Raw genomic sequence first — 26,960 nt, 5'->3', positions numbered from 1 at the left:
GAGTAGAGCCTTGACAGTGGGTCCGTAAGTGACTGTAGTGACCTATTCTGGATCCACGCGGTCTTTGAGCCCCATTGAACTCAGAGAGATGCACTTTTGATGAGAGGTACATAGAATTTCACAGTAAATTTATGTACAACATGAAAAAGAGAAAAAGACCAGGGCTCCATCAAAAGCATAGATAGATTTGATATTCCAATGGAGACGTCAGTGAGATCAACAGCTGTCATTATGCCCAAATTCATTTTTTATATTTTGCTTACTACAAATGCACTCTAGTCCTTGTCTCACTGTAATTAATCCAGGCCGATGTCATATACTGTCAAGCCTGTCACAGTCTCTTTCATTCTATTTTTCCATCAAACTCAATGGCATCACAGACAGGAAAATTGAAAAATAACAATGGCGCAGTACTGACAGGCCTTTCAAGAAAATGGGGGCATTTGGGGAAGGGTCCCTGGAGCAATTGATCTACTGCAGTTCTTCACGAAAGAAGGGCTGCAATGTTTAGCTGTTAGGCATTGTACAGACACAACAAGAATTCTTAATGGACCCGTCGTGTGAGGAGGAAGCAAAGCAAAATAGAGATGTTAACGCAAACACTCAGCAAGCATTTTTCTGCAATGATTTGAAAGGGCCAGTGAATATAAACTCCAGCTTCCATTATGTGCAGAGTTTATCCAAGATATTTTTTTTTGGCTGAGTCAAGGGATAACATTTCTGCCTTCCCTACCCTGCACTCAGTTCTATAAATGAAAGCCACCTAGGATAACTTCAAAACTACCAAAATGTGAAGTTAATTTTTAGAAGCCAGTAAAATGGAACAGAGTGGTGGAACTTCGGAGAGTATGGAGACCATGCCTAAAAATTTCATTTGGGGTAGATTTTTTTTTGGGGGGGGGGGATATGACCCCTTTCATCCCCCATAGCCATACTGCTGTTATGGTACATAGTATATTTTCCTCCTTTCCAGCTGATTGTTATCCCAACCCTCCCAACAGAGTATGAGGCATAACTGGAGCCAGCTTTTAAACCATGTGTTATGCCTATTGAAGTCATACCCTTTAACTGTATATGGCACTATATAAGGTTACATTTACAAAAAATAAATGGAATTATTCTTTGTTACACGTATGTACCATATATCTTGATTATTGTAGAAAAAAGAAATCAAAAATAACTTGGTATCACCAGTTACTTCCAAAGCTCTGAACACCAGTAACAGGATGGTACCTCTTATTATGTCTTATGCCAGTAAACAAGTAATACATGGTGGGTGACACCCATTGACTACTGAGTTTTTCAGCAAGTTGCTGTTCACTCTGACAGCCACCTTATCCTGCCTAATGATAAGGTGGCCCTGACTCATTAATTTTTGGTCTCAATTTCAATATTGTATAAACTACAGTGATGTGCAATGTACAATATATGGTGTGAAAAGAATGTTTAATAAGAGAAACAGGTCGATACTGGAAACATCACCACAGAAAATGAGGCTATTCCTTATGCTTCTGAAAATAGTAGCCCCACATCCAGCTCTTCTCTCATTTCTTCTAAGAAGTTTCAGCTGACTGATTTGTGTCATTAAAACACATGGCACATTTCCATACATACACAATCAATTTAAATATATTGTGCAGCACTTACAAATATGATAAAATTGTGTGATGAGGTCTCATAATACATTAGTGGACCTAAATGTAACGGGCAGTGTCTGAATTCTTTAAGTCCTGTAAATGCTTCCTTGGCATCCTGACACTGTTTGTAGTGGATTTTAGAAATCCACAGATGGATTGCTAAAATGGATTCCATCCAGTGGAAGTTTACTTTTATTTTTTAAATTGATGCTCCAGGATGCACTGGACCTCATATGCATTGATTTGGATATCTAAATGTGCACACAAGCAGATTTCTTGTGATCTCTTCTCACCCTACTGTAAATTCAAGCTCCATTTAATTTCATAAACATGAGAACAAAGGAATGGTTGCAGAGAGTTCTCATTGTAATTGCTTTCCAATTGTGCTTCCATTTAGCCACCTTTGTGGTCCATGGCTCCATTTGTTTATAGCCCTCAGCAGCTGTTTTGGTTTTTTAAAACGCAGGACTAAGGCACAACTGAGGGGCAGGAGACATGGGAAAAGAAGGTGGCAGTTGGAAATTGAGACCAGGAGGTAAACCGCATACTCTAGACCAAATGAGGAGGAGAAAGAGAAAGAGAAAGAGAAAGAGGAAGAGGAAGAAGAGGTGGATGGGAGTCCTTTATCTCTGTGACCTGGGCAAACAACTTTCCCGGTTCTTTGCTAACTCATTTTCTTTTGAGAGTAACTCTTGGTCAAGAGAGATATTGGGCAGATGGCCAAAGATAAAAAGATGCTGGTTCTGGGAGGCTGTGGCTTGGTGTCCCCCTCACTCCTGACATAATGCAGTGGACCTTAAGGAAACAAATAAACCCCTGAGGCCCTACGAAAATGTTCACAGTGAATCGAACTCTTCTATATCTTTCCTTAGAAAAAGGAGCAAAGAAACTCTTATTGTCTAAATGCCTGCACTGAAATCAAATGAAGCTACATATGAATAACAGCATAGTTGGACTGCACCATTAATAGGCACTATCTGACCATACCTTCCTCACTCCTTTGCATGCCTTTAGAAGCTTTTTCAAAATATTAAATATTCAGACACAGAAAAGAATAAGTGAACACTAAGTGATTGAAGAGGTGAAATGGAGGCACATGCTTCTGTCAGCTCCATGCTTCAATTGAAGGAGCCCCAGTTTTCTTCCTTTTTGAGAGGAAGCAGAAATCAAAGTAAATTACTCCATCAATGCCTTTCTCTCAGCGGCAGAGAGAGAGTGAGATTGAGGTGCCAGCTAATGGTCAGAATCCTTTAAATAGCTCTGCTAGTGAAGCTTGAGCTAGCTGACTCGCTTTTATTTTGCTTCGTTGACTCTCTTAGCCATGAAAATGTAGCTATTAGCATGCAGGATGAGGATGATGTTCAATTAATACTGAATAGTGAAAAATGCTGAGAGCTCTCAATCACCCATAGGTCTTAATGGACTTTGTATGGCAGTACACTGAATAAGATACTTGCACAGTGGGTTCCTTTTAATATATTACTAAAGTGTCATTTTTGGGGGCCAGGAAGAGAAGACATACACCAAGAGATTAAGACTGCAAACCGGTACACTTTTGCCTAGGAGAATCCAAGCAGGGTTTAGATTTGGCGAGTACTTGGATAGGAGACTCCCAGGGAATTCCAGGTAATGTAGCCTATATCTCAGGCCCCTTGCACACAGCTCTATAAAATCCATATTGAACTGGATTACATGGCAGTGTGGACTCAGACAACCCAATTTAAAGCAGATATTGTGGTTTATTTGCCTTGGTGTTCTGGATTATATGGCTGTGTAGAAGGGCCCTCAGAAGAAGGCAATGGCAAACCATTTCTAAATATTATTAGCCTCAGAAAACCCCATGAAATTCATGGTTGATCTAAGTCAGGGCAGTCAGAAGAACAGTTGGTCATCCAGAAAATACTTTTGAATTAATAAATAAATAAGCTATATTTGTAAATCAATCTGGTGTGTACAAATATGGTGATAATGAAAAGTGTTTTCATGCATAAACATGCAGCCTCATAAGATGAGGCATTTTAAGCATTGCAGGACAGTTCACCAGCAGTCCAGAAGTCCTGTGAGGGCTGGGCATGCTTCCCATCCCACGACGCGTTGCGGTGTCAATGGTGGCCGACAGGTCCCATCCACGTGTTTGGGGTTCATAGCCAAATCCCCGAGCCTCCCTTCGTATGACCTCGGAGGGCTTTGGGCCTACTTTCTTCCCGGTCTGCCTTCCTTGGCGCTTGAGCAGCTGGGACGATGTGAGAGTGGGAGGCCTCGACCCTCGCGGCCGCATTGAAGCCGAGACCTGAAGTGAGGAGCCCACGAAGCATAATGCCTGCGTGAGGATGCGGCTGTGAACACGCACCTGCCTCCCCGTGTTGAGTGGAAGCATTGTATGAGCTAGCACATATCCTCGGCGCTTGGGTGATGCTCCCCACATGTGATGTGGGACACAATGTGAGTGGGGGCTGTGCACTGGGTGACTGATTTGCCCTGCTGCCCCTCCTTTTCCTGGCCTTTGTGATGCGGTCCTAAATGTCACCTAACTCCCAAAATCTGTTCTCTATCTTACATGTATATAATTTTACAAGAGTGACAGCTAAATTTTACTTGTGTCATGGAACAAAAGATATTTCCTTAAGAGCACCAGGCTACTTGATGGACTTCAAGAGAGATCACATGGCATGAATACGACTGCAGTACTAGCTGTGGAGACCAGAATCGATGGATGCAGAAGTGCCATGAAATATAATGGAGTAGTATAATAGCATCCTTTAAAAAAAATAAAATGGCAAAATCAAGGTTTGTCTTTTGAAAATTTAATGAATATTTTCAAGTCGTGGATGGTGGAATCTGTGAATACGATGGGCTGATTATACCCCACTCTTTTATGATAAAGCTGGCTTTGAGATTTAAACTTCCCTAGCTTTTCACCAGATCAAATTGGGCAAATGCTAAAATACTGACCTTTAGAGAATAAAATCTTTTATTTCACGGGCCAAATCTGAATAAATAACACTACTCTAGAGGAAATGAGAGATATCAGTTGGGTTTATGTGTAACATTAAATTGCACAATCACTGTTCTATAAGAAAATGTTTTTCATTTTTTATAACTTACAATAACTGAGCAATTTTGTCAATGCACACCAAACAATGACTTGCTCTTAAACTGACAACTTATAACGTTGGGCACATACTGAGCAGTTAATAGGTGTCCTTTGAATGTGATTTTCCTGCTTCTTGGCAGGGGGTTGGACTGAATGGCTCACGAGGTCTCTTCCAACTCTAGGATTCTATGATTTCATGATTCTATAATAGTGATTGTCATTTTGTTCAATAAATTCCCAGGCAGTCATAGAACCAGAAATAAGGATAGTTCCTCTTTAAGACTGCACCATCCAGAATTCCTCAGCTACTATGCTACATGCGGAACACTGGGAGCTATGATTTAAAGGAGCAGCTTTCCAAAGCTTTGACCAGAAGCTATTTTATTCCAAAACAAACAAACAAACAAACAAACAAACAAACAAACAAGCAAGCAAGCAAGCAAGCAAGCAAGCCTACTTTTCATTTCTTCCTTGTTTCATGTATTCTATGCTAAGATAGTTTGAAAAAGTTGATTAGAATCATTCAGACAGCATCCTTGAGACAAAACAATTTTTTTTCCAAGTCTTCAAGATCCCTACTCTTTTGCTAGGCAATCTTGATAGCAAACGACCTCAGAGATGCAAGTGATTCTTATTCCATAGCAGCTTCCTGATCTCACGCTGTCACCCCTAATTTTCAATTCAGTGAGGAGAGCTATGGTGACCTTCCTGTTCCAGATGGTTTCTTTATAAACATGGAGTCTTCATTCACATTTTATTTTTTAGAAATGCTGACCTAGCAACCTCTAGACAATAAATCAAAATCTTGCAGCAATGGGAAGATTGCAGTCCAAACCAGCAGCCCTTTGCAATTTTTATATCAAGTAGTAATATATTGGCTCCCGGGGAACTGGACAAGAATTTCTGAGGAAGGCTGTGCTGCTTTTGAAATTATTGCACAAACCTGATGAGAGAAGAAACACTGGCAAATCTTGGGGCAAATAGCACACCACAGAGGATTAGGAATATCTGGAAGCTGCCACATTTTCTCTTCCTTTCATGCTAGTCTAAGCTGGCCTTTTAGTAAATATTAGAAACACAGCTTGCTGCTGGAAGGTATTTCATTTATCACATGGGTGGGGAAATGTGGCCTGTGGTCCAAGTGCCACCACACCTTTTCTTGCAGTACACCAATCTGCCAGAAATATCTTCAAAGCCTTCAGAAAAACTCAATTGTCCCCAAATTACTGAAAAGAGGTCTTCCAAAACAGGGTTTTTAAAACTAAGGTCCATGGAGTGAATGCAGCCCTCCAAGGTCATTTACCCAGCCCCCACCCTAAACTTCAGACTGAGGCTCCCCTTGAAGGCATGCATCATCATCATCATCAACAACAACAACAATCCTAATTAACTTGACTATCTCATCATCCAAAAAGCATGCCCACACTTCCCACTGAAATATGGGTAAGTTTATGTCGGTTAAAATTGTTCTTCATTTTACAGATTGTATTGTTCTTTCATGATTCTTTTTTGCACTACAAATAAGGTATGTGCAGTGTGCATAGGAATTCGTTCATTTTTTTTTCAAACTATAGTCTTGCCCAGCAACAGTCTGAGGGATCATGGATGGGCCCTTGGCTTTAATAGTTTGAAGACCCCTCTTCTAAAATATGGCAGTTTGACTTTATTTAACCTCAATATGATTCAGCATTTATTGAAAATAAAGCTACATCAGAACAGGAAGTAACAAAAATAAAGCTAAATCAAAACAGATGTTGCCTACTATGGGATGTAGGGGGGGAAATGACCCCAATCTCCAGTGCAGGAGGGGGTGCCCCTGCTTTTTTTGTGCGCAAATGATTAAAAGTATGTTGTTGAAGACTTTCATGGCCAGAATCACTGCTGTGAGTTTCCTGGGCTGTCTGGCCATGTTCTGGAAGCCTTCTCTCTTGACATTTAATCCACATCTATGGCAGGCATCCCCAGAGGTTCAACAAACCCTCCCAATTCTATTTAAGGTTGTCAGAACTCAGAAAATGGGCCCTCTTCTCTAGTTCTAAGGGTGAGAAATCTTCAAATAAGAGTGCTACCTTTAAAATTGTATAGAGGTTGAGTTTTCTTTATCTGAAATGCTTGCAACCAGACTATTTTCAGATTTTGGATTTTTCTGATTTGAATGTTTTGGATTTTGGCATTTCTGTACTTGCATATACACAGTGAATGAAAGATAGAGGGTAAGGGAAACCAGTCATATGTCAAATGCCTGCTGAGTATTTTTCTCAAGGAGCCATGAAAGAGAGAAGGAAGGGACAATTCCACTTACATAAGGGCTCTGTAAGACTCCACTTACACAAGGCAGACGTCCCAGATGAAGGTACTGGGTGTGTCATTAGCCAACTTTCCCAAAAACAGAAGTTAGTGACTGGTGGCAAAAAGTTTCAGCTTTTGGAGTATTTTAGATTTTAGGTAGATATTTCCTCTTAAATTCTTAAACGTTTGTGGTTTCAATACCATACTCTGTGCACTGGCGATTGAGACTTAAGGTACAATCCTTAATGTCATAATCAGGAATTTCCCTCTATAATATTGCACATATAATCTTACCAGGGTCACCACAAGGAGACTATCTTTGGTTTTGGCAATGAACTCTCAGGACCTGGATAGACCTGACTTGACAACCCTACTTGCATCTCCTCAAAATACCTCAACTCTGGCTAGCTTTATTTGTTTGTTGTTACCAGGCAGCATACACTTTCTGATGATTTCATTCCTCTGGAAGGTACAGGTGATTCTGATGGACTGGTAAATTTTGAAGGGAGGCTGAGGTTTCATGTCTGAATAACCTCAGATACCAGCCTGTGGCATATCTAGAGACATCATGCCTAGGAGCCTCTTCTTTCTCTGTGGGTCTATTTCAGAGCTAGATTATGTCAAGAAAAAAGCCTGCTCAATGAAAAGGAAGATTGATTTCTTACACTGCATGAGATAGTGGTTTACCTGAGGTTAAAAATTGACTACAGCTGCTAAAAACAGTAAACCAACCCCCTATGTCACTTGGATGGAATGCTGATCTGTGGGATAAGAGTGAAAATTCATATTTAACAACAAACCCATTGTTGTGATTCATTATTTTAATCTACAAGGAAAGGGACATTTTTCCATTTAATACTTTCCCACTTTCCTGCTCTCCCTCTCATTATGATCATACAAAACTATCCCCTTCAGAGAGAATTTCTGCAGGGAAGAATGAAGATTTCTGCAAGAAAGCTGTCAGCTTTAGCAAACCAAAGCTGAATTTAAATCATATCTTTTTCAGACAATCTACTTTGAAAAAATGCATAGTTGGACTGGATTCACATCCCCATTGAGCTTTAAGGGGTCACTGGGTGACATTGGGCCAGCCAATGTCTCTCAGCTTAGGCTTCCCTATAGGGTTGCTGAGATGATAAAAATGAAGGGGAGGACCAGGTATTTTGTGTTTCACACCCTTAAGGAAAACTGAAAGATAAATATAACAAAACCTTTAAAAATTAAGACACAGATTAGTTGAGTGCCCCAGTCTAGATGTGGCTTTGAGTGGATTATTCCAAGTATCCTACCCTCCTAGCTATCACCTCAAAGACAAAAGGTCTTTGAGGAACTAGTAGCTGAGAAATAAGAATTGTTGTCAGCCTGCTGAGGCAAAGAATGGCTTTCTCAATGCTCTTCTCACAAAAGTAAAAAAAAAAAAAAACATGGACAGGAATGAGCTTCAGTGGAGGTGTGTGAACTTTAAACAGCACTGGACCACAATGTCAATGAATCCATTAGAGATAGAAGAGGGAATCTAAAATCCATTGGGGTGAAATCTATTTGTTTTTGTGAGAGACTGTGAGGCAGCTTGTTCTAAGGGTATTTAATTCAAAGGGAATGTTTCTAAGAAAAGATCCTCCTAGTTGTTGCCGTGTTTATTCTTTTTGCTGATTGAAAGAAGGGTTGTGGGGTCCCACAGGTTCATTGCAAAGCCCCGTGGCTGCTGCAGCACCTCGTCTTGCACTAGGAGGACTCTGCTAGCTCATTTCCATTTTTTTCAGTGTTTGTTTGTGTGATATGGGGATTGAGTGTAAAGGACTTCATTGTCAGCTCAAAATAACATGTAATACCTTTAAACCCAGGAGAGTATTTGGATGCAATGTTTTAAGAAAGATATAGCTTGGAAGAAAACACATATTTGTCTGAAAGTAATCCATGCACCTCAATAGTCTTTTGGAATGCATTCCTTGGGCTATAATCCTATACATTAACCTAGGATTAAATCCTACATTGGGGGTTATCCCGTAGGAGGTTTTAAATGTACTGTAAACATATTATTGTTCTGCTGTCCAAATAGAAATAGATCCCAATGTTGGATCTCTACAAGAAAGAACAAGAGAGAGAAAGAGGGGAATACAGGTATTCGAGAAACTGAAAAACTGAGATTGCAGAGGACTAGGTATGGCTTTCCTGACCAATCCATGATCGTCAAAGACTACACAATTTCATTCGTTCAGAGGGAGAAGTTCTATCCTTTCCAATACTCCTACATTCTAGTCTCCTGTTAAATGCTCAAAGTCAACTCATTATTTGTAATACGTTTTCTCATTCATTTCCTTCTGCCATAACTATGTAATAGGTTCATTGCATTACAATTGTAATGTAACAAAAGATAATGTCACTCTTTTTCTGTAAAGCAGTTGTGTTACTTAATTTTTACCCACGTGTGCGTGCCTTCACTACTTCACTATGCTTTGTACTAGAGGCCCAAGACCTGTAGTGTTTTGGAATGTTACAAGTAAGTATTTCAGTTATTTTCAAACAAACAAACAAACAAACAAACAATGTACTTTTTGGGAGTGGAGGAAATATAACTATACTGGCAATTACTCCTAAAATGATGGTAACTAACTTTGGAAAATCAGAATTCCAAGTCACACAGATGGCCTCCAAAGTTGGAGATTGCCCTCTTAAGAAAATCAGCTATGAGGAGAATCTCACTTGCTCCCCACCCTTCTTATTAGATCAAGCTTGAGGGTGTGTGTGTGTGTGTGTGTAGGGGGGGGGGTGCCTGAATAGGGGTCATTTGTATTGTGAAGTACAATCTGCACTCATTACTATATTACAGAAAGGTTACAGGTCTATAGTGCATGAAGTGTATGCTTTGCATCTAGAAGAGCCAACGGGTTTAATCCATCTCAACGTAGGCTTGAGAAACCAGGACAGCCTTGACATTAGATAGAATATGGCAACTACTATGTTCAGTAGTGTCAGTGGGGTACTGCAGCTGTATGTATTCAGCTGTCTGCCCTACAGCCACTAATTATTCTCTTACTCTCCGATGTGATGGGCACTGAAGTCCAAGTACAATTCTCTGCATGGTAAGTGAAGAGGACTTACTTTTTTGCCCCAGGAACTGGAAGGACTTGGACCAATCCTGGTGGAGAAGACTCCTGCCTGAGATCTTGCATCTCTGCTGCCACTCTGTATAGATACCTGAGCTAGATGGATCAATGGACTAAAGAACAAAGCTAGTTGCTGGACTCTGTTCCTTACTTGGCACTTGGTGAGCCAAGGAAAAGAAACTACTTTCTTGTGTAATATGAATTTTTCAAAACACAGTTGTTATCCAGACATAGCAACCCATTAACAAGAGAAGAAATGAAGTTCTTTCTTTTTGACAAAGTGTCACCCTGCAATAAAAAGAACATTGTAGCAGAAAACCTGTGCAGGTTTCTGAAGAGGAATTGGTGGTGGTCTTAAATGATGATATATGATGGAGAGGCAGGGAAATTTGATTTCCTTTCTCCTTGCTCGACTGACCCTATAAACCGGAGTAGAGCAGACTAAGCAAACATGACATGAAAGTCATAAAAGGATCTACACTTACAATATGAAACATCACAATGCCTTTTTGTTATAAATATGTTGGCTAAATCAGAATGACATTTAAATGGCAGCAATAAACATATTTTCTTCATTATCTTCTCTGCCTGCCTTGCTGCCCATTTCATCTATGCCAACATAGTCCTCAGGCCTAGGAGTTTCGATGCTTCATCAGCCCTTGGTGAAAAGCAATTTGTTAGCATAGTTATGTGCTGACTCATTAAAAAAACAGAAAATTAGTTTTCTCTCTTTCCAAAACATATTTTCTCTTAAAAGTTAAGCTTCTTTAGGGATGGAAGGGACCATATACCAGTAGCTGGGCATTGTAACTTTGTACCTATTTCAAAGACTGAGATTTCCTGTCCCAGGAGGGCAGGATATAAATAAGATAAATCAAATAAATACATGGGGTGGGGGGGGGGATAGAAAGATATTAACAAATGCTTAACTCTTCTATTTAAATTGTTTAGGTCAAACAGATTTAATTTAGATGGTACTGTGTCTACAAAACATCTATTATTATCTCTTCAACAACAAAAAGGTTGTGCATGGGAAAGTTCATTTTTTGGGGGACTACTATTCTCTGAATTGCCTATGCCATATGACAACATCATCTTGTGGGATTCTAGAGACCATAGTTTCCAAAAAGGAACGTTCCCAAGCTTTAGTTTGTTACAGCTCACTTTCACACAAGTGAGTAACAGAAATATGCAACAAACAAGGGGCCATGTTGTGTATTGTAATTTAATTAGGATTAAAACTTTATGTTTTGGTTTCTTGAGCCGGTGGTTGCAACCTTGTGTAAAAAACACAGGAAAGAACCTGCTGCCTTTGTTCAGCCAGCCTTTAATACTATAGCTATTTAAATGAAGATATCATATTTACCTTTAGGACACCTTTGTCCTAACAGCAGCTTCACATAAACTGTTCAAAAATGCTGACAAAAAGGACAATTTGCATACGAAACGTATACCAATTCATTCTCCATGTTTTATTTATAAAGAACTGTCCTCTTTAATTCAAGTGAAACCTCTGTTTTCTTCAGTTTTCTACCATCATGTCATCAGTTGCACACAGTCCAGCCACATGGATTTCCATGAGTTGTGTACATGGCCATTGTTTGCTCACATGTAGAGTGCTCATATGAAAAGCACACTGCCTTTGAACACCTTCCACAGATGTGGAGCCAGTTAAGTCACACATTAACCTCAACATGATACTTCATATTCACAAAAGTTTCCTGACAATGCCAAATTATGCTGTTGCTGCTTCTGCATCATTTGAAAAACATCCCTCGTGGAAATGATCACTGTACATTATTCATAGAAAGATGATCTTGGTCCACAATATTTTTTTCCCATTTCTCAGTGTACAACAAAATACACCAGGTAACCTGGAACAAGAGTGATATGTGGATCCATTATAATCTAGTTTCTAGCCTGCTTTGTGTTGTGATTGCCATTGTCATCCTGATTAATGGCCTATATAAAACTAAGAAGAGAGGGAGACAGGATGACTGGACAATTTAGAGGCTTTCAATGCCATCAACCATAGCATCGTTCTGAGAGGTATAAGTTCTCTGAGTTGGAGGAGTTCCATTCCTATTTGGGGGTTCAATTTTAGAAGGAGGAATTCCCCCATGCAATTTACTGTATTGTTCCTCCAGACTTGTCTTGTTCTCCATTCTTTTTTGTACTTTCATGAAAATGCTAGGAAACTCTAGGGATTTGGAGTCATGGTTTCCATCAATACAATGGTGACATCAATCTCTCTCCCTACACAGCTCATCCATTTTTTTTTACCTGATTACGGTAAAGCAGTGGAATAGCTATTGTAGCTTTCTGGAATCAGTAATGGGATCAATGAAGGGCAATAAACCTGAAACTCACTCATCCCAAAACAAAAGTTTATTAGCTAGTGATTCACCTGTTTAGAGAAAAGATGTTTGACTTGCACTATATGGAACTAGAGCTGACCTGAAGGCTCAATTTTGTAGGCAGGAAGCTTCTCTTGGATCCAAATTCATAGTCGGGAAAATTCTTTTGAATCCAGCTTTATCACTTGCATGACTTTTATCACTTGTAGTGATAAAAGTAACCTAATCTTATGCATATTGCCTACCCCTGGCAAGTCCATATGTGGCTAATGAAGAGTAGGAGATATCTGGAAAGGAGCTGACAAAGTTTCTATAGCCAGATACATGACAATGATGTCATCCTCTAGGATCCCTAGGCGGTCTCTCAGGATGCCTTCACAATTGTGCATCTGACTGTACAAACATTGCCAGATGCTTCTCAGACATCCCTCCACTCTCCACCTGCTGCTATATAGCTGTTTGAAAATGGGCAAAATGAAAAAGGTGGGTTTACAGGGAAATGAGATTGGAGGCAGGAGATGTAACATCCTGTATAAGTCATGAGGCAGGTTTTGTGGTTGAAATAGTTATTTTTATATGACCCAGTGATAAGTCGATAGTCATTCTGTGATAAATTGGAAGGCTCTAGCCGATTTCCGGGGCCAGCCACCCCTGCCTCTGCTGTCATTTCTCTACCCAAGCATGCATTCAAAAAAGCCAGAAATGGCATCACATCAGAGAAAGTAGAGGGGGTCAGTGCTTCTTTTAGATTCTTCCAGGATGGACTAAGCTCTTGTCCTTTGCTACTCTTCTCAGAGAAGGGAATGATAAGAGTTAATGTCCAAGATAAGACAAGGAATATGTAATGAAATCACAGGAATATGTAATGAAATCCTGGGACAAGATATTGAACTCAGAAAACAAGATAATAACAGAAATGTATAAGAAATTATTAGAATGGTCTACAGAGATGGAACTAATAAAGGATTGCATGGTTAAGTGGGCTGCAAATATTGGTTATTCAATTAATTTAGAGGACTGGGAGATAATCTGGAATAATAAACTAAAATATACATACACATTTGATCTAAAAGAAAATTGGCTAAAAATGATGTACAGGTGGTACATCACCCCACAGAAATTGGCTAAATGCTATTCAAGCATTAACAACTGATGCTGGAAATGTGAAGAACAAACCAGAACATTTTCCCACATGTGGTGGACATGTAAAATAGCCAAATCTTATTGGAAAAATATACATGGAAAAATTGAAAAGATACTAGATTTAATAATAGAATTAAAACCAGAATACTTATTATTAGGAATAATTTATTTCAAAATGGACCACAATAAGGACAAACATTTTAATTATCTAGTGACAGCAGCCAGAATAAATTATGCAAGACACTGGAGAACAAAGGAGATCCCAACACAAGAACAATGGCTAATGAAAATTATAGAGATTATGAATATGGATAAATTAGCCAATTACTGAGTATAAAGCAGAGCCTGATGATACCAAAAACAGACTGGACACCAGTAAAGAACTTTATAACTCAAGAAAACATGAAACGGATAATTGACATAAAAGTAATTACAAAAGGCTCTTAAGGAAGATTTTAAGAATGAGCTAGCCAATTTGGTATAAGAGACATTATGAAACAAGAAATATCAAAGAACCGATGTAAAGAAGATTGGGAGTCAACACCTATACCCTACCCCACCAACTCCCTATCCCCCCCTTCCCACTGTTACCTACCTATTTTACCCAACTCACCCTAGTTTTTCCTTTTACCTACTTATATATTTTATATTTTTTCTATTATCTCACTTTCCTACTTTCCTATACATTTGAAATGTTCCTCCTCTTTTTATTGTACTTTTCAAAACCCTAATAAAATGTATTTTAAAAAGAGTTAATTTCCAGTACTCACTCTGATCTGTGGATAAGTTGACCCATTTTTGCTTTTTTTTTTTTGGCTACCATTTCTAAACTTATACATGAATATACAGGGTAACTCTGCCTGTAAACTTCTATGCTTCATTCCATGATGCAGGATCTGGGCATAGGTCTACGACAACAAAGATAACTTCTGGAAAAACCATTCCATTTTACATCCAGCACATCACAAACACAAACTTTATTAGCATGCAACAGTAAAATCACAGCACATTACAGCTATCAACTAAAGTTGAAAAAAAAAAAGCATTCTTGGTTATGGCTGTTGCTTAAATGTCCCCTGATAAAAAAGAATACCCATCTTTCAAACCATGAACCCAATTCTTCAGAGAAAGAAAGTTTAATTGTGGGATCAGGTTGTATTCCCAATATTGAAGTGGCTTGTTTACTCATGAACAGACAAGCCACTTGCCTTGACTAAACTAAGTCTCTGCTTTAATATCCCCCGGCACCCAGACAACAAGGCAGGCATCTTAGTAACCCTGCTTTGAGTCTCATGGGGAGGTGGGTAAATAATAATAATAATAATAATAATAATAATAATAATAATAATACACAAGCCAGTCAAGGTGGTCCCAGTGGTGATTGGCACACTGGGTGCAGTGCCTAAAGACCTTGGCCTGCACTTAAACACAATCGGCACTGACAAAATTACTATCTGTCAACTGCAAAAGGCCACCCTACTGGGATCTGCATGCATCATTTGCTGATACATCACATAGTCTAGATATCGGGCATGTGATCCAATGCAACAACCTGCATAGTGATCTTGTTTGCTGTGTACTAATCTTGTTGTGTTTCAAGTAATAATAATTTTAATTGGAGATAGAGCTCGCTACTATCAGCATTTAAGGATCTAACCCTAAAACTCAGGGGCTTCCTATAGATGCTAAAAAGTATGGGAGATCAAGTAGCACCAACTGGAATCTAGTAGGTCAAAGGCCAATGGGACAACCAGTACATCTGCATGGCTGCACTGTGAAAATTACCAACGAGAATTCAGTGCTTCCATGTCTCATAGCAGCCAAGCTTTGAATACACACACACACACACACACAACCATGATTAATTATTAACTAGCAACATGAAATACAGTTATTTCTCTAGGCAGATGTTTACTGAAAGCCCTTCTAGCCTCTGCATAGAGAATACTGATTTGATAAATCTCAGTGAAGAGGAGGACTATACCTAAAGGGAGACAGAAACAGCTGAATGAACATCTAACATCTCTCTCCTCTTTCTCACAAGCTTTTGAAAACCTGTGGTAGACAGTGCATTTCCTAGTGCTCACTGCCATTAATGGTGGAATTGTTGGGACTGGGATAGCAGTAACCTCCGGACCAGTTGGAAAAAGTAAAATATGGTAGCTCTGCTGGAGAGAGAAAGTGGAGGAGAGGAGGTCTTTTGTTCAGTAACAGAGCTTGGAAATGTGACTTTTGTATTAATGTTCTCAGAATCCCCCAGCCAACATGGATAGTGGTGGAAGATTCTGGTAATTGTAGACAGTGGAGAACTGAGTCAAAAAATATTGATTGCTAGAAGACGAAGGAGGCCCACCCACAAAATTAAGGCTATCATTTAATTAGAATTATTATGAAATAAATGTATATTTTAGTAATTATAGTGTACATATATTGTAAATATTACTGGCAGTGTACAGTAGATATTAAATGTAAATACAATAATGAGAGCTTGCCGTTGGGCAAGCTGACATGCTGGCCAGTCCGCCACTGATTGCAGACAAAAGTTTATTGTCTTATTCTGTTGGAAGAGATAAACAATGCCCCCTACCAAATTCAATATCAACTTCAAGCACACTATTTTTTCTTTTCCAGTTCTGGTGTGCCTGAAAGTTTTGTGAGACAGCAAGTCTTGGAGCAAAGAGAAATAAATCCCTTTAGTTTTACTACCTTACTTCCCTCACCCCAAGCATTACTAATGTCCATACAAGTCCATAAAAGTACCAAATGTCCATTACGAGCAAAAGAGAAATGGATTAGAGGCTATATGTTTGACTTGGGAAATCACTTTTCATTTGCTGCAAACTGACTGCCTTTTAGGCCTGTGTCTTTTGAGGCAAAATCTTCTGCACCCTGATTCTGTTATGACTACTCACATAGTACATCTGTTAAACTCAAAAGGCTGAAAATGACTTGGTGAACTGATCTCTAGAGAATTGTTGAATCAGGGAGGGGGGGGTGGTCCATTTGCAACCCTTTGTCTCCAGTAAACTCTGTCTGAAGAAAAAAAAAAGATTTCATTTCACTTATAGTATTGAAGCAAGTTCTCAAGTGAGGTGTTCCTAGAATGGTATAACACAAACTACATCCACACTGTCAGATGAGAGATGTCAGTGATATTCTCTAGTTTAATCCTGTTTAGTGGGAAATCATAATCTCCATTTTTGCTTGTGTGGAATGAGTCTAAGGACATCATCACATGGATGAGGTCCCGCGGGGTGATTCACTACTACCCATGATGTATCAGCAGGGCAGTGGGGCTATTCAGGCACCTGGACCACGCCTTGCCTGCAGCTGATGCTTCCCCATTGTTGCCACAGCTTGAACCCAAGTTTTCTATGGCACACGGGAAGCCTTCTGTGTTCCGAGCGAAGCCTCCTGTGCCAAAGCCAGGATGATTCTTTCATGGGGGCCCATCAGAAGTTGCTATACATTGTGTGATGGCATCGGGTGGGCAGCAAGGAGAAAGTGTCCTAGGATGCTTAATTTGCCTCTTGTGATGAGGCCCTTGGTGAAATCACAGATGCATATGCTAACATGGCCAACCAAATGATGCCATGAGTCTATGTATGTATAGGAAAATGCACATATGCATGCTACAACATACCCTCCAATATTTTACAGATGAAACTGAGATGTATGGCCAAGAAATATCAAAGATGACAAAAGCTATCAATAAGGAACAAAACTGGAGAGACTGGCAGCAGTTTGTTTTTGTCTGAACTCTCTGAGAAGGGCAAAATTCCCTTTCTTTTCTCTTAACCCTGCTGCTGAGTTAATTGAGTACAAACTATTTGTGCCATTTGGATTCAATTTGCATCTACTGAAGTAAGCTGGGAACAAGGGGGAAAAGTGGGAGGAGAAGAGAAAAGTTGGGACTTTTTAAAAGCAGAGGAAAAAGTGGGGTGATAAAAGATTAATTGGGATTGCTCCTGCCAAATTGGGAAAGTTGGCGGATATAGGTACAGCCTGGAATATACCATTTCAAAACATAGATGAGATATTGGCTGATAACCTACATTGCCTAAGATAGTGTAAACTTTGTGTAACTGGAACCAGGCATGTAGCCAGGGGAGGGGGGGGGGGGGCTTGAGGGGCTTCAACCCCCCCCCCCCCTGAAATTCTCAGGTGGGTCCGCGAGAAGGCCTTACTGGTGCATTATTTAAACTGTTATGTTTATTCATATCATGATCTGATCACCATACTCAATATATCCCATATGCATGGGGGTATTGGGGTAATGATACAAAAGGTTTGCTAGGCTAGACCCTCTTTCACTCAGACTCAGCCCCCCTGCCCAAAACCCAGCCCCCACCCCGAAACCCCCCTGAAAAAAATTTAGCCCCCCTGAAACGAAATCCTGGCTACGGGCCTGACTGGAACGCTGCAATGACTTGCTACTTACCATGCCCAGGACTCATGGTTTTTCTGCAGTAGGTACTCTTAGAATTGCCATCCTGCGGTAGACAAGAGAGGGATCTGAGAAGCATCTGGCTAGAGGGCATAACCAGATGTTTCTCAGATCCTCACATCTCCACCAACCACAAAAAGGCCATTCAGGGTGTGTGTGTGTGTGTGTGTGTGTGGGGTGGGGGGGTATCGCAGCAAAACCGTGAGTCCAGATCTTGGGGAGTTTGGAGTTGATTAGTTGTTATTGAGGGTTGAAGAGCATACTAGCATTTGCAATGACCAAAAATGACACAGGCTGAAAGAAGATGGCCTTATGCTTACTCATGTCATTAATAGGATGCTAATTGTATTTTTTCTGCAAGTAAAAAATGCATTGCATATGAAATGCTAGCATATAGAATTCTACTCTATGACATGAGATAAAGATTTAAAAGCTGTTTCTGAGTTACTATGTTACAAGCAAAGTCAATAGTAACCATAAAATTCATTTTCAAAGGTTAGTATTGCACCTCTGTTTGGCAGTCTTTTCAGTCTGATCTGAGTATCCTTTTGAAAATTACTATGAGTTTCATGAAAATGAAAACCCAAAAGGCATTGAACCAGAAATAACAAGTTCCTCTTTGAAAGAAGTTAAAATAGGTGTTCCTTTTCCAAAGAAATATCCATCCAGGATTTTGAAAAGCATTGGCCTTTATCTTCCTTGGTAATCTACTATTAAGTTCTGAGTGGGGGGAAATTAAAGTAGATGTTGAATATCTGTTATCTGAAATGCTTTGGAGTGTGGAATTTTTTTTTGTATTTTGGAATATCTGTATTGCACAAATGTATATAATGAGATATTTCGGAGATAGGATCCTAGTCTAAATACAAAATTTATTAATGTTTCGTCCCTTATACACATAGCCTGAAGGTAATTTTATATACAATATTTTGAATATTTGGATTATGAAACAGCTTGTGTACAACAAACTATCAGAAAACTCCAGTTGCACATGTGGATAACGACAGATTTTGGAATAGTTTGGATGCTCAACCTTTATATCATGTTACTAGTGGATTCATGGCATTCCGATGTATCTCCCTCCCCCTCCCAGGCTTTGGTCCACCCTTGATATATATAATGAATAAAAATTGCTCTCTTTTATGAAGACCATGTTTCATGTATCCATCTTAATAACTTTTGCCTACCACCAGAGACAAAGCTGAAGATGGTGACTTGAAATTGAATGCCTAAAAGAGATCAGGTTTTCTGTTGTGATCTCATCTGCAGCATATTCCATTTGATGCGAAATGATATGTTACCTGCAGGGACTTAGCACTGGGGTGATATGAAAATACTGACATGTCAAAATCATTGGGGTTTTTTTTGCTAAGCCTCCAAACCTGTTATTTTCTGGCTTGGAAATGTGACTGATACTTTCTGAGGTCCTGTTCTTTTTGCCTAACCTATATTACTATTTACTTATAGCTGTGCAGAGGATTTCTGAAAAAAATTGTCTCTTTTCCTGTGGAATTACTACATATTATTTGAATTCATTAAAATATATATTCCATTTTCTTTTCTACTCTGCAGATACTTGAATGAAACATAAAATGTTTAGAGCTTACTTCCTGCCTCTGATATTCTGTATCCCTGCAGGCTTAAATGTCTATGCTGAAGGAAAACAGCCTGAATCCTATTTTTAGAGCCAACTAAAGCACACTCATGGAGTGCATGGTATTTCTGTAAGAGTTATCTTGCTCAAGTTAAAAGAGGAAGACTGCATTCTAGGTGGATTGACCAAATCAAGGAAGCCAAAGCTACTGGCTGTTGAAGGAATTGTGGAAGTTGAAGTCCAAAACACCTGGAGGGCCAAAGTTTAGCTATGCCTGATCTAAAGGCTTCTTGTTCACAGGTCACCATAGATCAAAGTTGATTTGATGGCAGTTATTAACAGCAAAAACAACAACAACAACAAAACCACTTGGCTTGGGGACAACACAATGATTAGATGAACCTGCCTACTCACTAGCAGCAAGCTATATATAGATGAAGAGAAAAAGTGTGAGAATGATTTGTGTTTGAGTGAGAAATTGGGGAAGAAGGGAGAGAGTGAGAGTGCAAAAAGGTGATCGTGCTCACTTTTGTCTCCGACTAACTGCTGCATTCAACCACTGTTACTTCTGGTAAGAGGTTCCTGGACAAATTAGCCCCGAGAGAACATGGCCCTAAATCTTTGCGCTAAGTGGAGATCATTAGGGAACAAATCTGTCAGGTATAATATGACTGCATTTTGTGAATTCAGAGCTTTAATTGCTGTAAATGGTTCTAGAGTATTTCATCCAGAGAACCATGTTATTGGATGGCAGACAAAAAATTATAAATGCTGGTATGAACAAGCAATTAAATAGGCATACACACTGGATAAAGGCACACATCCTATTGCTTTTTTATTCTAAAAAGAGTGTTGCTCATTTTGCTGTGGCATATTCTCCAACTGTCCCAATTTGGCAGGACAGTCCCAACTAATACATTTTTTCCAGCCGTTTTATAATTTCTCAGTTGAAATCATCCCTCCACTTTTGGTTCACTTAAATTGCTGAAAGCTGAATTGAAAGTGCAAAAATTATGTCAGCAGGAGGGAGGGGAGGGGAGAGGAAGCATGAAATTCTGCCTTTTGTTGTAGACCCACACAAAAGCAAACTGCTGCAGCCTTTCCTAGCTTGCGTGTTCTCCCTCAGTAACAAGGTTTTTGCATCTGACCATACATTGCTTGGCTACATGTGTCCTGGTTTTTATATGTGAGATGTTGGAAGGTATGCTTTTTTGTGTGTGTCAGGAGTGACTTGAGAAACTGCAAGTCACTTCTGGTGTGAGACAATTGGTCATCTGCAAGGTTGTTGCCCAGGGGACACCTGGATGTTTTACCATCCTGTGGAGACTACTCTCATGTCCCAGCATGAGAAGCTGGAGCTGACAGACAGGAGTTCACCCCGCTCCCCAGATTTGAACTGCTGATCTTTTGGTCAGCAGTCCTGCCAGGACAAAGGTTTAACCCACTGCACCATCGGGGGCTCCTTGGAGGGTATGCATTCCAAAAGGTTTACCAATGCTACTTCCAAACATTTTTCTGTTGTGGATTTCATCTATCCAGCTATATGGTTTTCAAGTTTACTGAATCTTATCTCCTTCCACATGACACCTTCCACTCCAGAAATATGAAGTGGTATTTCTATGCATTTCTCAAAGAAGCCATGCTACATTTACAATGAAAGTTGATACGTGTCAGCTCAGAAGCACATTCCACTGCGTTTAGTGGCTTACATTATGGTTACAGATTGGCAAACTTGCATCCTTTCTAAGTCACTTATAGTGCAACCATAATCATGTCAACCTGGCAGCAAATCCTACTCTTAAACAGCCAAATCTGGGGGTGGGGTGGGGGTTGCTTATGTTTTAAAATGCTAGGTCAGATTGGTACTTGATAATGAAGAGCATCATAATTTAGAAGTCAGTGAACAAATTCACCAAGGACTAGAATTCTGGACAAATTATCTACTTTCAGATGTGATAAACTACACCTTTATCTATGAAAGCTTTATTGCACAGTAAACATGTTATTCATGAGTACATAAATAGCCCTGATGAATTTGACTAAAGGTCCATCCATCAGGACTATTTTGTTTAGCCGCATTGTGTTTCCTTCTGCCACTAAGCAGATAACTCTAGGAAGACTGAGGAATTATCCCGTAACTTTGCATAGTTGGCCTTATTTTTTCTACCTGAATCAATAATCCACAAAACATTGTGACAGGGGCTTACTAGTTTTCTGGGAGAGAACTGCTTATGTGCTGTAAAGAAGTAAGTTCATTAATGAAAAATGACAGTCTCATATGCTCAAAGACCAATTCTGCAGAGAAATCTGCCTCCTACAACTTGATATGGTCCAGTGCCCCCCCCCCCTTTTCTGGTTTCTAATAAAGCACACATAGTACCTGCTATCACCCCTAAAGCTGCCTAATATAGCATCCTCACAGTTTGTACCAAGTGAAATAAACTAGGAGGAGAAGAGAGAAGCTGGGATATTTTTAAAGCAGCTGAAAAAGTGGGATGTTATCAGAAGATTATATGAGACTATTCTTGCCAAGTTGGGACAACTGAATGCCTCCTGACTGGATGGAGGCTGCAGGAAGAATGAGGCAGAATTTATAGAAATCCGACACCAGGAAAAGCCCCAAGAATTTCACCTTACTACCCTTGCTCTACAAATATGTCATTACCATTATAAAAGCGAAGCGTCCATCACTTTTCAACAATAAAGTAAAGGTAAAGGTTTCCCCTGACATTAATTCTAGTTATGTCCAACTCTGGGGGTTGGTGCTCATCTCCATTTCTAAGTCGAAGTCATTGTCTGTAGATGCCTCCAAGGTCATGTGGCCAGCATGACTGCATGGAGTGCCGTCAACAGTATCCTTCAAATATCAGAAGTTCAGGAAACACTGGTTTATAGCCATAAAACTATGCAGGGAAATAGGGAGTGATGAGACAAACCTGAGCTACCATTTTAGTTTTTAGGATTTCTCAATATTAGAAAGGAAATTATTTTGCATTAAAGGCAGGGAGATGTCATATAGATGCTACTTGATGCACTTTGTATACAAAGTCAGAAACAGGCAAATGGATATGAAAGTCAAGAGAAAGAATACCAGAGCTTACAGCATGTTGCATTGTCCTCCAGATAGTCCTCTGGGAAGCAGAAGGAAAAGGGAGGAAAAAAGAAGAGAAAAAGAGAGTTCAAGACAAAGAGTTAGACTGGATATGGCTCACTTTTAAAATATATCCTGGGTGTAGCCCCGTTAGACTGTTGCAGCAAAATAACACAGCCCCTCTTAACTTCTCTCATAAGCTGCCAAAAACGCATAAGCTTTTGTGGACATCAGCCCACATTCTCAGAATCTGAACAGTTCAGCTGGACTCCAGAAACCTTGATGCAAATAAAACTGATTCGTTTGAAAAGTGTCCCCAAATTCTTTGCTGCTTTTAAATATGTAGGATTATATTCAATTGTATTTATCTGTAATATTGTTATCAAACATTGATCAAAATATTGAAGTATAAAACATATAAAACTACTGCACTATAAAAATACAAAGTGTTAGTTTATAGAAAGCAGATAGAGATACAGAACATCAGAGCTTCTTAAACTTTTCCACTACAATCCCTTTCAACTTGAGAATTTTTTATGTGACCCCAGATATATAGGCATATAGAAAGTAAAAAAACAACAACAAACATTTACTGAAAACAAATCAGCATTTGTAAGGCTTAGTAAATAGACTGGGTTTTGTTTTTATGAAGTAGAGCTGAAGTATCTCCTGCAGAGTCCACTGTAAACACGGCACAACAGATTTGTGTAAATTTCTAAAACAGCCATAGGTAAAAGAATGAAACTTTTACTGTGGCCAAATTGTAAATAGAGTTTCTTTAATTATACATGCTATGGCTGACTATATAGACACATCAATTAGCCTTTTAACTCTTTAAAACATTTAAATTTTAAGTACATATTTTAACTTTTCTCTATAGCTAATGCTAGACAAGTTCTACCATTAGCACTTGGAAAACCAGTATAGTTATTCACAAACATCTTGTTTCTTTGCCATTTAAGGAAGTTTAATTTAGGAAGCTTTCTGAAAATTTCTTGTGAATTCAGTTTTTTTCTTTTGAGATTATTTTTAGAAAAATAGAGCCAGGCAACTCCTGTTTAAGGTTTTGGAAACAAATTTATATTTGGTGCTTGATTCATACAAAGGGAGGCAAAAAGAAATACAAAACTCAGTAAAAAGTCATCACTTCATCTGTACTTTTTGTCACCCCTCCCCCCCCCCCCCTGCCACACACACATCCCTCTCCATAGAGGACTTGTTTTTCAGGTGACATCCTGACAAAGAGTGATGCTTTGATAATGACATAAATATCTTTCACTTCATTTGAAATAGTCCATACCACCTAGTATTGACTGTGTTATGACAAATCAATATAAAACAATTTGGCAGTATATTATCAGAGATCTCAAAGGTATTTTTCTTCCAAAGCTCTTGCATTTATTTTTGTCCCATTGTAGCTTAGCTGCAATCAATTTGTTTTTTTTCTTTTTTAAAAAGGTTCAGACTGTTCAAAAACAGTTTAGTTTGTGCTAGATTGCTAAGGATGAAGTCCCACTTATTAGACATGTGATAATTGTATTTCTCCATTGAAGTGTAAAATTGCTACACTATCCATTACTCTGTTCCATTGCATTTTCCAGTAGCAATTATTTACAGAAATCTTGGATTCACCTGTCCTTGTTTCCAGTCTGCCTCTTGGTCCAAGTTACAAAATTGATTGAGATTCAAGTTCAGTTACTTAGTGACATATAGTGAACTCAATTATTTCATTAACTATACTTACTTAACTACTATTTAAGTATACAACTGCTTGATTCAGTATAATGAACTAAACAACATTTCTGGGCCAGACTCATTCCCTTTCCTCATCTTGCCTTATGATCATAGTCATGAATGCATAACCTAAAGTTAGACATTTGTAGCTGATTTGAATTCATGATCCCTACATATTCACACATTGAAAATGATAGATGTTGATAAAAATAATTTTTAAAAAAGAAAACATATATTGAGGAAGCACACACTCTCACTCTTCACTCACTCACACTAATTCACTCATTTATTCTGTGGGTGGGTGTATATAAATGAAGTTTTCCTATGGTAAAATTTCCCTCTAAGACAGAGCTGGAGATGAAAGGAGAAGCCTTTGCTTTTGTCTGTATATTTGTCGGTGTATTTGTGTTTCATTGTTTCAAAGGCATTGAATGTTTGTCTGTGTCTGTATATATGCTGGAATCCACCCTGAGTTCCCTTGGGGAGATAGGGCGGAATAAAAATTTATTATTTATTATTTTACTGACACAGAAACACAGTATGTCACAGCAAACAAGATATATATGCTGGATTTCGTATCACAAAATCACAAGTCAAACATTTCCCAAGCATCTAGGACTGTGTGATGTATTTTCGAATGATCCGCGCAGATCCAAGTAAGGTGGCCTTTTGCAGTTGGCAGATCGTGATTTTGTCAATGTTTATTGTTTCCAAATGCCGGCTGAGATCTTTTGGCATGGCACCCAGTGTGCCAATCACCACTGGGACCATGTACTGCAGTGGTTCTCAACCTGGGGTCCCCAGATGTTTTTGGCCTACAACTCCCAGAAATCCCAGCCAGTTTAGCAGCTGTTAGGATTTCTGGGAGTTGAAGGCCAAAACATCTGGGGACCCACAGGTTGAGAACCACTGATGTACTGGTTTATGCTAGAGCCTTTGCAGTTTGATTTTGAGGTCCTGATAATGGCAGAGTTTTTCCTGTTTTTCCCCTCAATGCAACTGTCACCTGGTATGGCAACAGCAATAATATCAATATTTATTATTATTATTATTATTATTATCATTATTATTATTGGTGTTTAAAAATATTGGTTGAAATTCACTAACACAGTTACAAATGCATAACATAGAGTTAGGCAACTATAGCTGATTCATATTCATTATCTCCATACATCTTAGGTCCAAGTTATTTGAAGGATCACATGTCTCTCTACAAACCTGTTAGAAATTTGCAATCATCTGGAGAGGGCGTTCTCTCTGTCTCATCACCTTTCAAATGTGTTTGGCAGGAACACAGGAGAAAGCATTTTTGGTGTTTGCTCCCAGACTGTGGAACACCCTCCTAGGAGAGACCAGGATGGTCACAAAAATTTCTCAGGCCAAAAGGAGTCACAGGTCAAAATGTGGGGATCGTAAAAGTACCTCAATCCTGCCTTACCAGGTGCAGCAGCTTGGAGTGATGAAGGTCTGTTCTCCTGTTAATAAAGATGCAGTAAGACATTTATATTCTTCTCCTACCAGCAATTTTCCGCTGTGACACATTAGCAGGGTCCCTGTCACCATTCCTCCTTGCAGTCTGGCAGGAGGATAGTGGAAACATCATTCTACTGCATCCTGGTTGACAGTAAAACAGATCTCCATTGTTCACAATGGCTGCACCTGGTAATGCAGGACTGGGGAACTTTTATGATCCATATGTGTTCTCTACTTTATGATCTACTTTGCCATGATCATGAATACATAGTGTTCATGAATACAAATCAGATACAGATGCCTAACTCTACATTATGCATTTATAACTGTGGTTGTGAATTCCAGCCAAGACTTCTAAACACCCAAGTACCTTAGTGGGAATTTTTACCATAGAGGGATTTGATTTATCTACACTCACCCACAGAATGAATAAATGAATGTGTGGGTATGTGTTCTCTTTTTAAAAAAATCATATTTTTATCAACACATATAATTTTTAATTTAAAGAAACAAGGTTTAGGGTATAAGTATACAGGACAAACTATCAACTGGAAACTAAATTAACATATTAAACTATACTTAAACATATATACCTTAAACAAAGATAACAAAAATGAGGGAGGGACAAGTTACTTTCAACTATCAAGCTAATGTCTATAAGTAGTACAATGCCTCACTTCCTCTGCACTATTAAATAAACTTCTACGTCAATTCTGCTATTCTTAGAGGCCTAATCCAGCCTGGCCAAAAAGAGAATGTTGCCCATAGAACAGTACACTGTGATGAGCTTGCCCACCATTTTGCAGATAAGATCACTGGGATTTGCATTTACTTGGATGCCAAAGATGATATAGCTCTGGGGGATGAAAAACATGGCTCCTGCTTGTCCAGTGTTGATGGGTACTTTTTAATTTGTGCAGCCTGAGAATGTGAACAGGATTCTTGGAGAGGTGATAGTCACCACATGTGCTCTTGACCCCTGCCCATCCTGGCT

General features: G+C 39.2%; 1 protein-coding gene across 2 annotated transcripts in view; it reads right to left on the bottom strand.

Annotated features, from left to right (window-relative positions):
- GPC6 (glypican 6) overlaps positions 1 to 26,960 on the bottom strand; it is a 903,858-nt gene that overhangs the window by 36,835 nt on the left and 840,063 nt on the right. Inside the window, exon 7 of one of the 2 annotated variants that reach the window (XM_060769495.2) lies at positions 22,770 to 22,799. The exons of the other annotated variant lie outside the window; for it this stretch is intronic. Coding sequence (XP_060625478.2) covers positions 22,770 to 22,799 — 30 coding nt within the window. The remainder of the gene's footprint in view (positions 1 to 22,769; positions 22,800 to 26,960) is intronic. 2 annotated transcript variants of the gene reach the window in all.

This window comes from Anolis sagrei, chromosome 3 (assembly GCF_037176765.1).
Source record: "Anolis sagrei isolate rAnoSag1 chromosome 3, rAnoSag1.mat, whole genome shotgun sequence".
NCBI classification, from domain to species: domain Eukaryota; kingdom Metazoa; phylum Chordata; class Lepidosauria; order Squamata; family Dactyloidae; genus Anolis; species Anolis sagrei.
The sequence above is the reverse complement of the archived record's forward strand: the minus strand, read 5'-3'. Positions and strand labels throughout refer to the sequence as shown.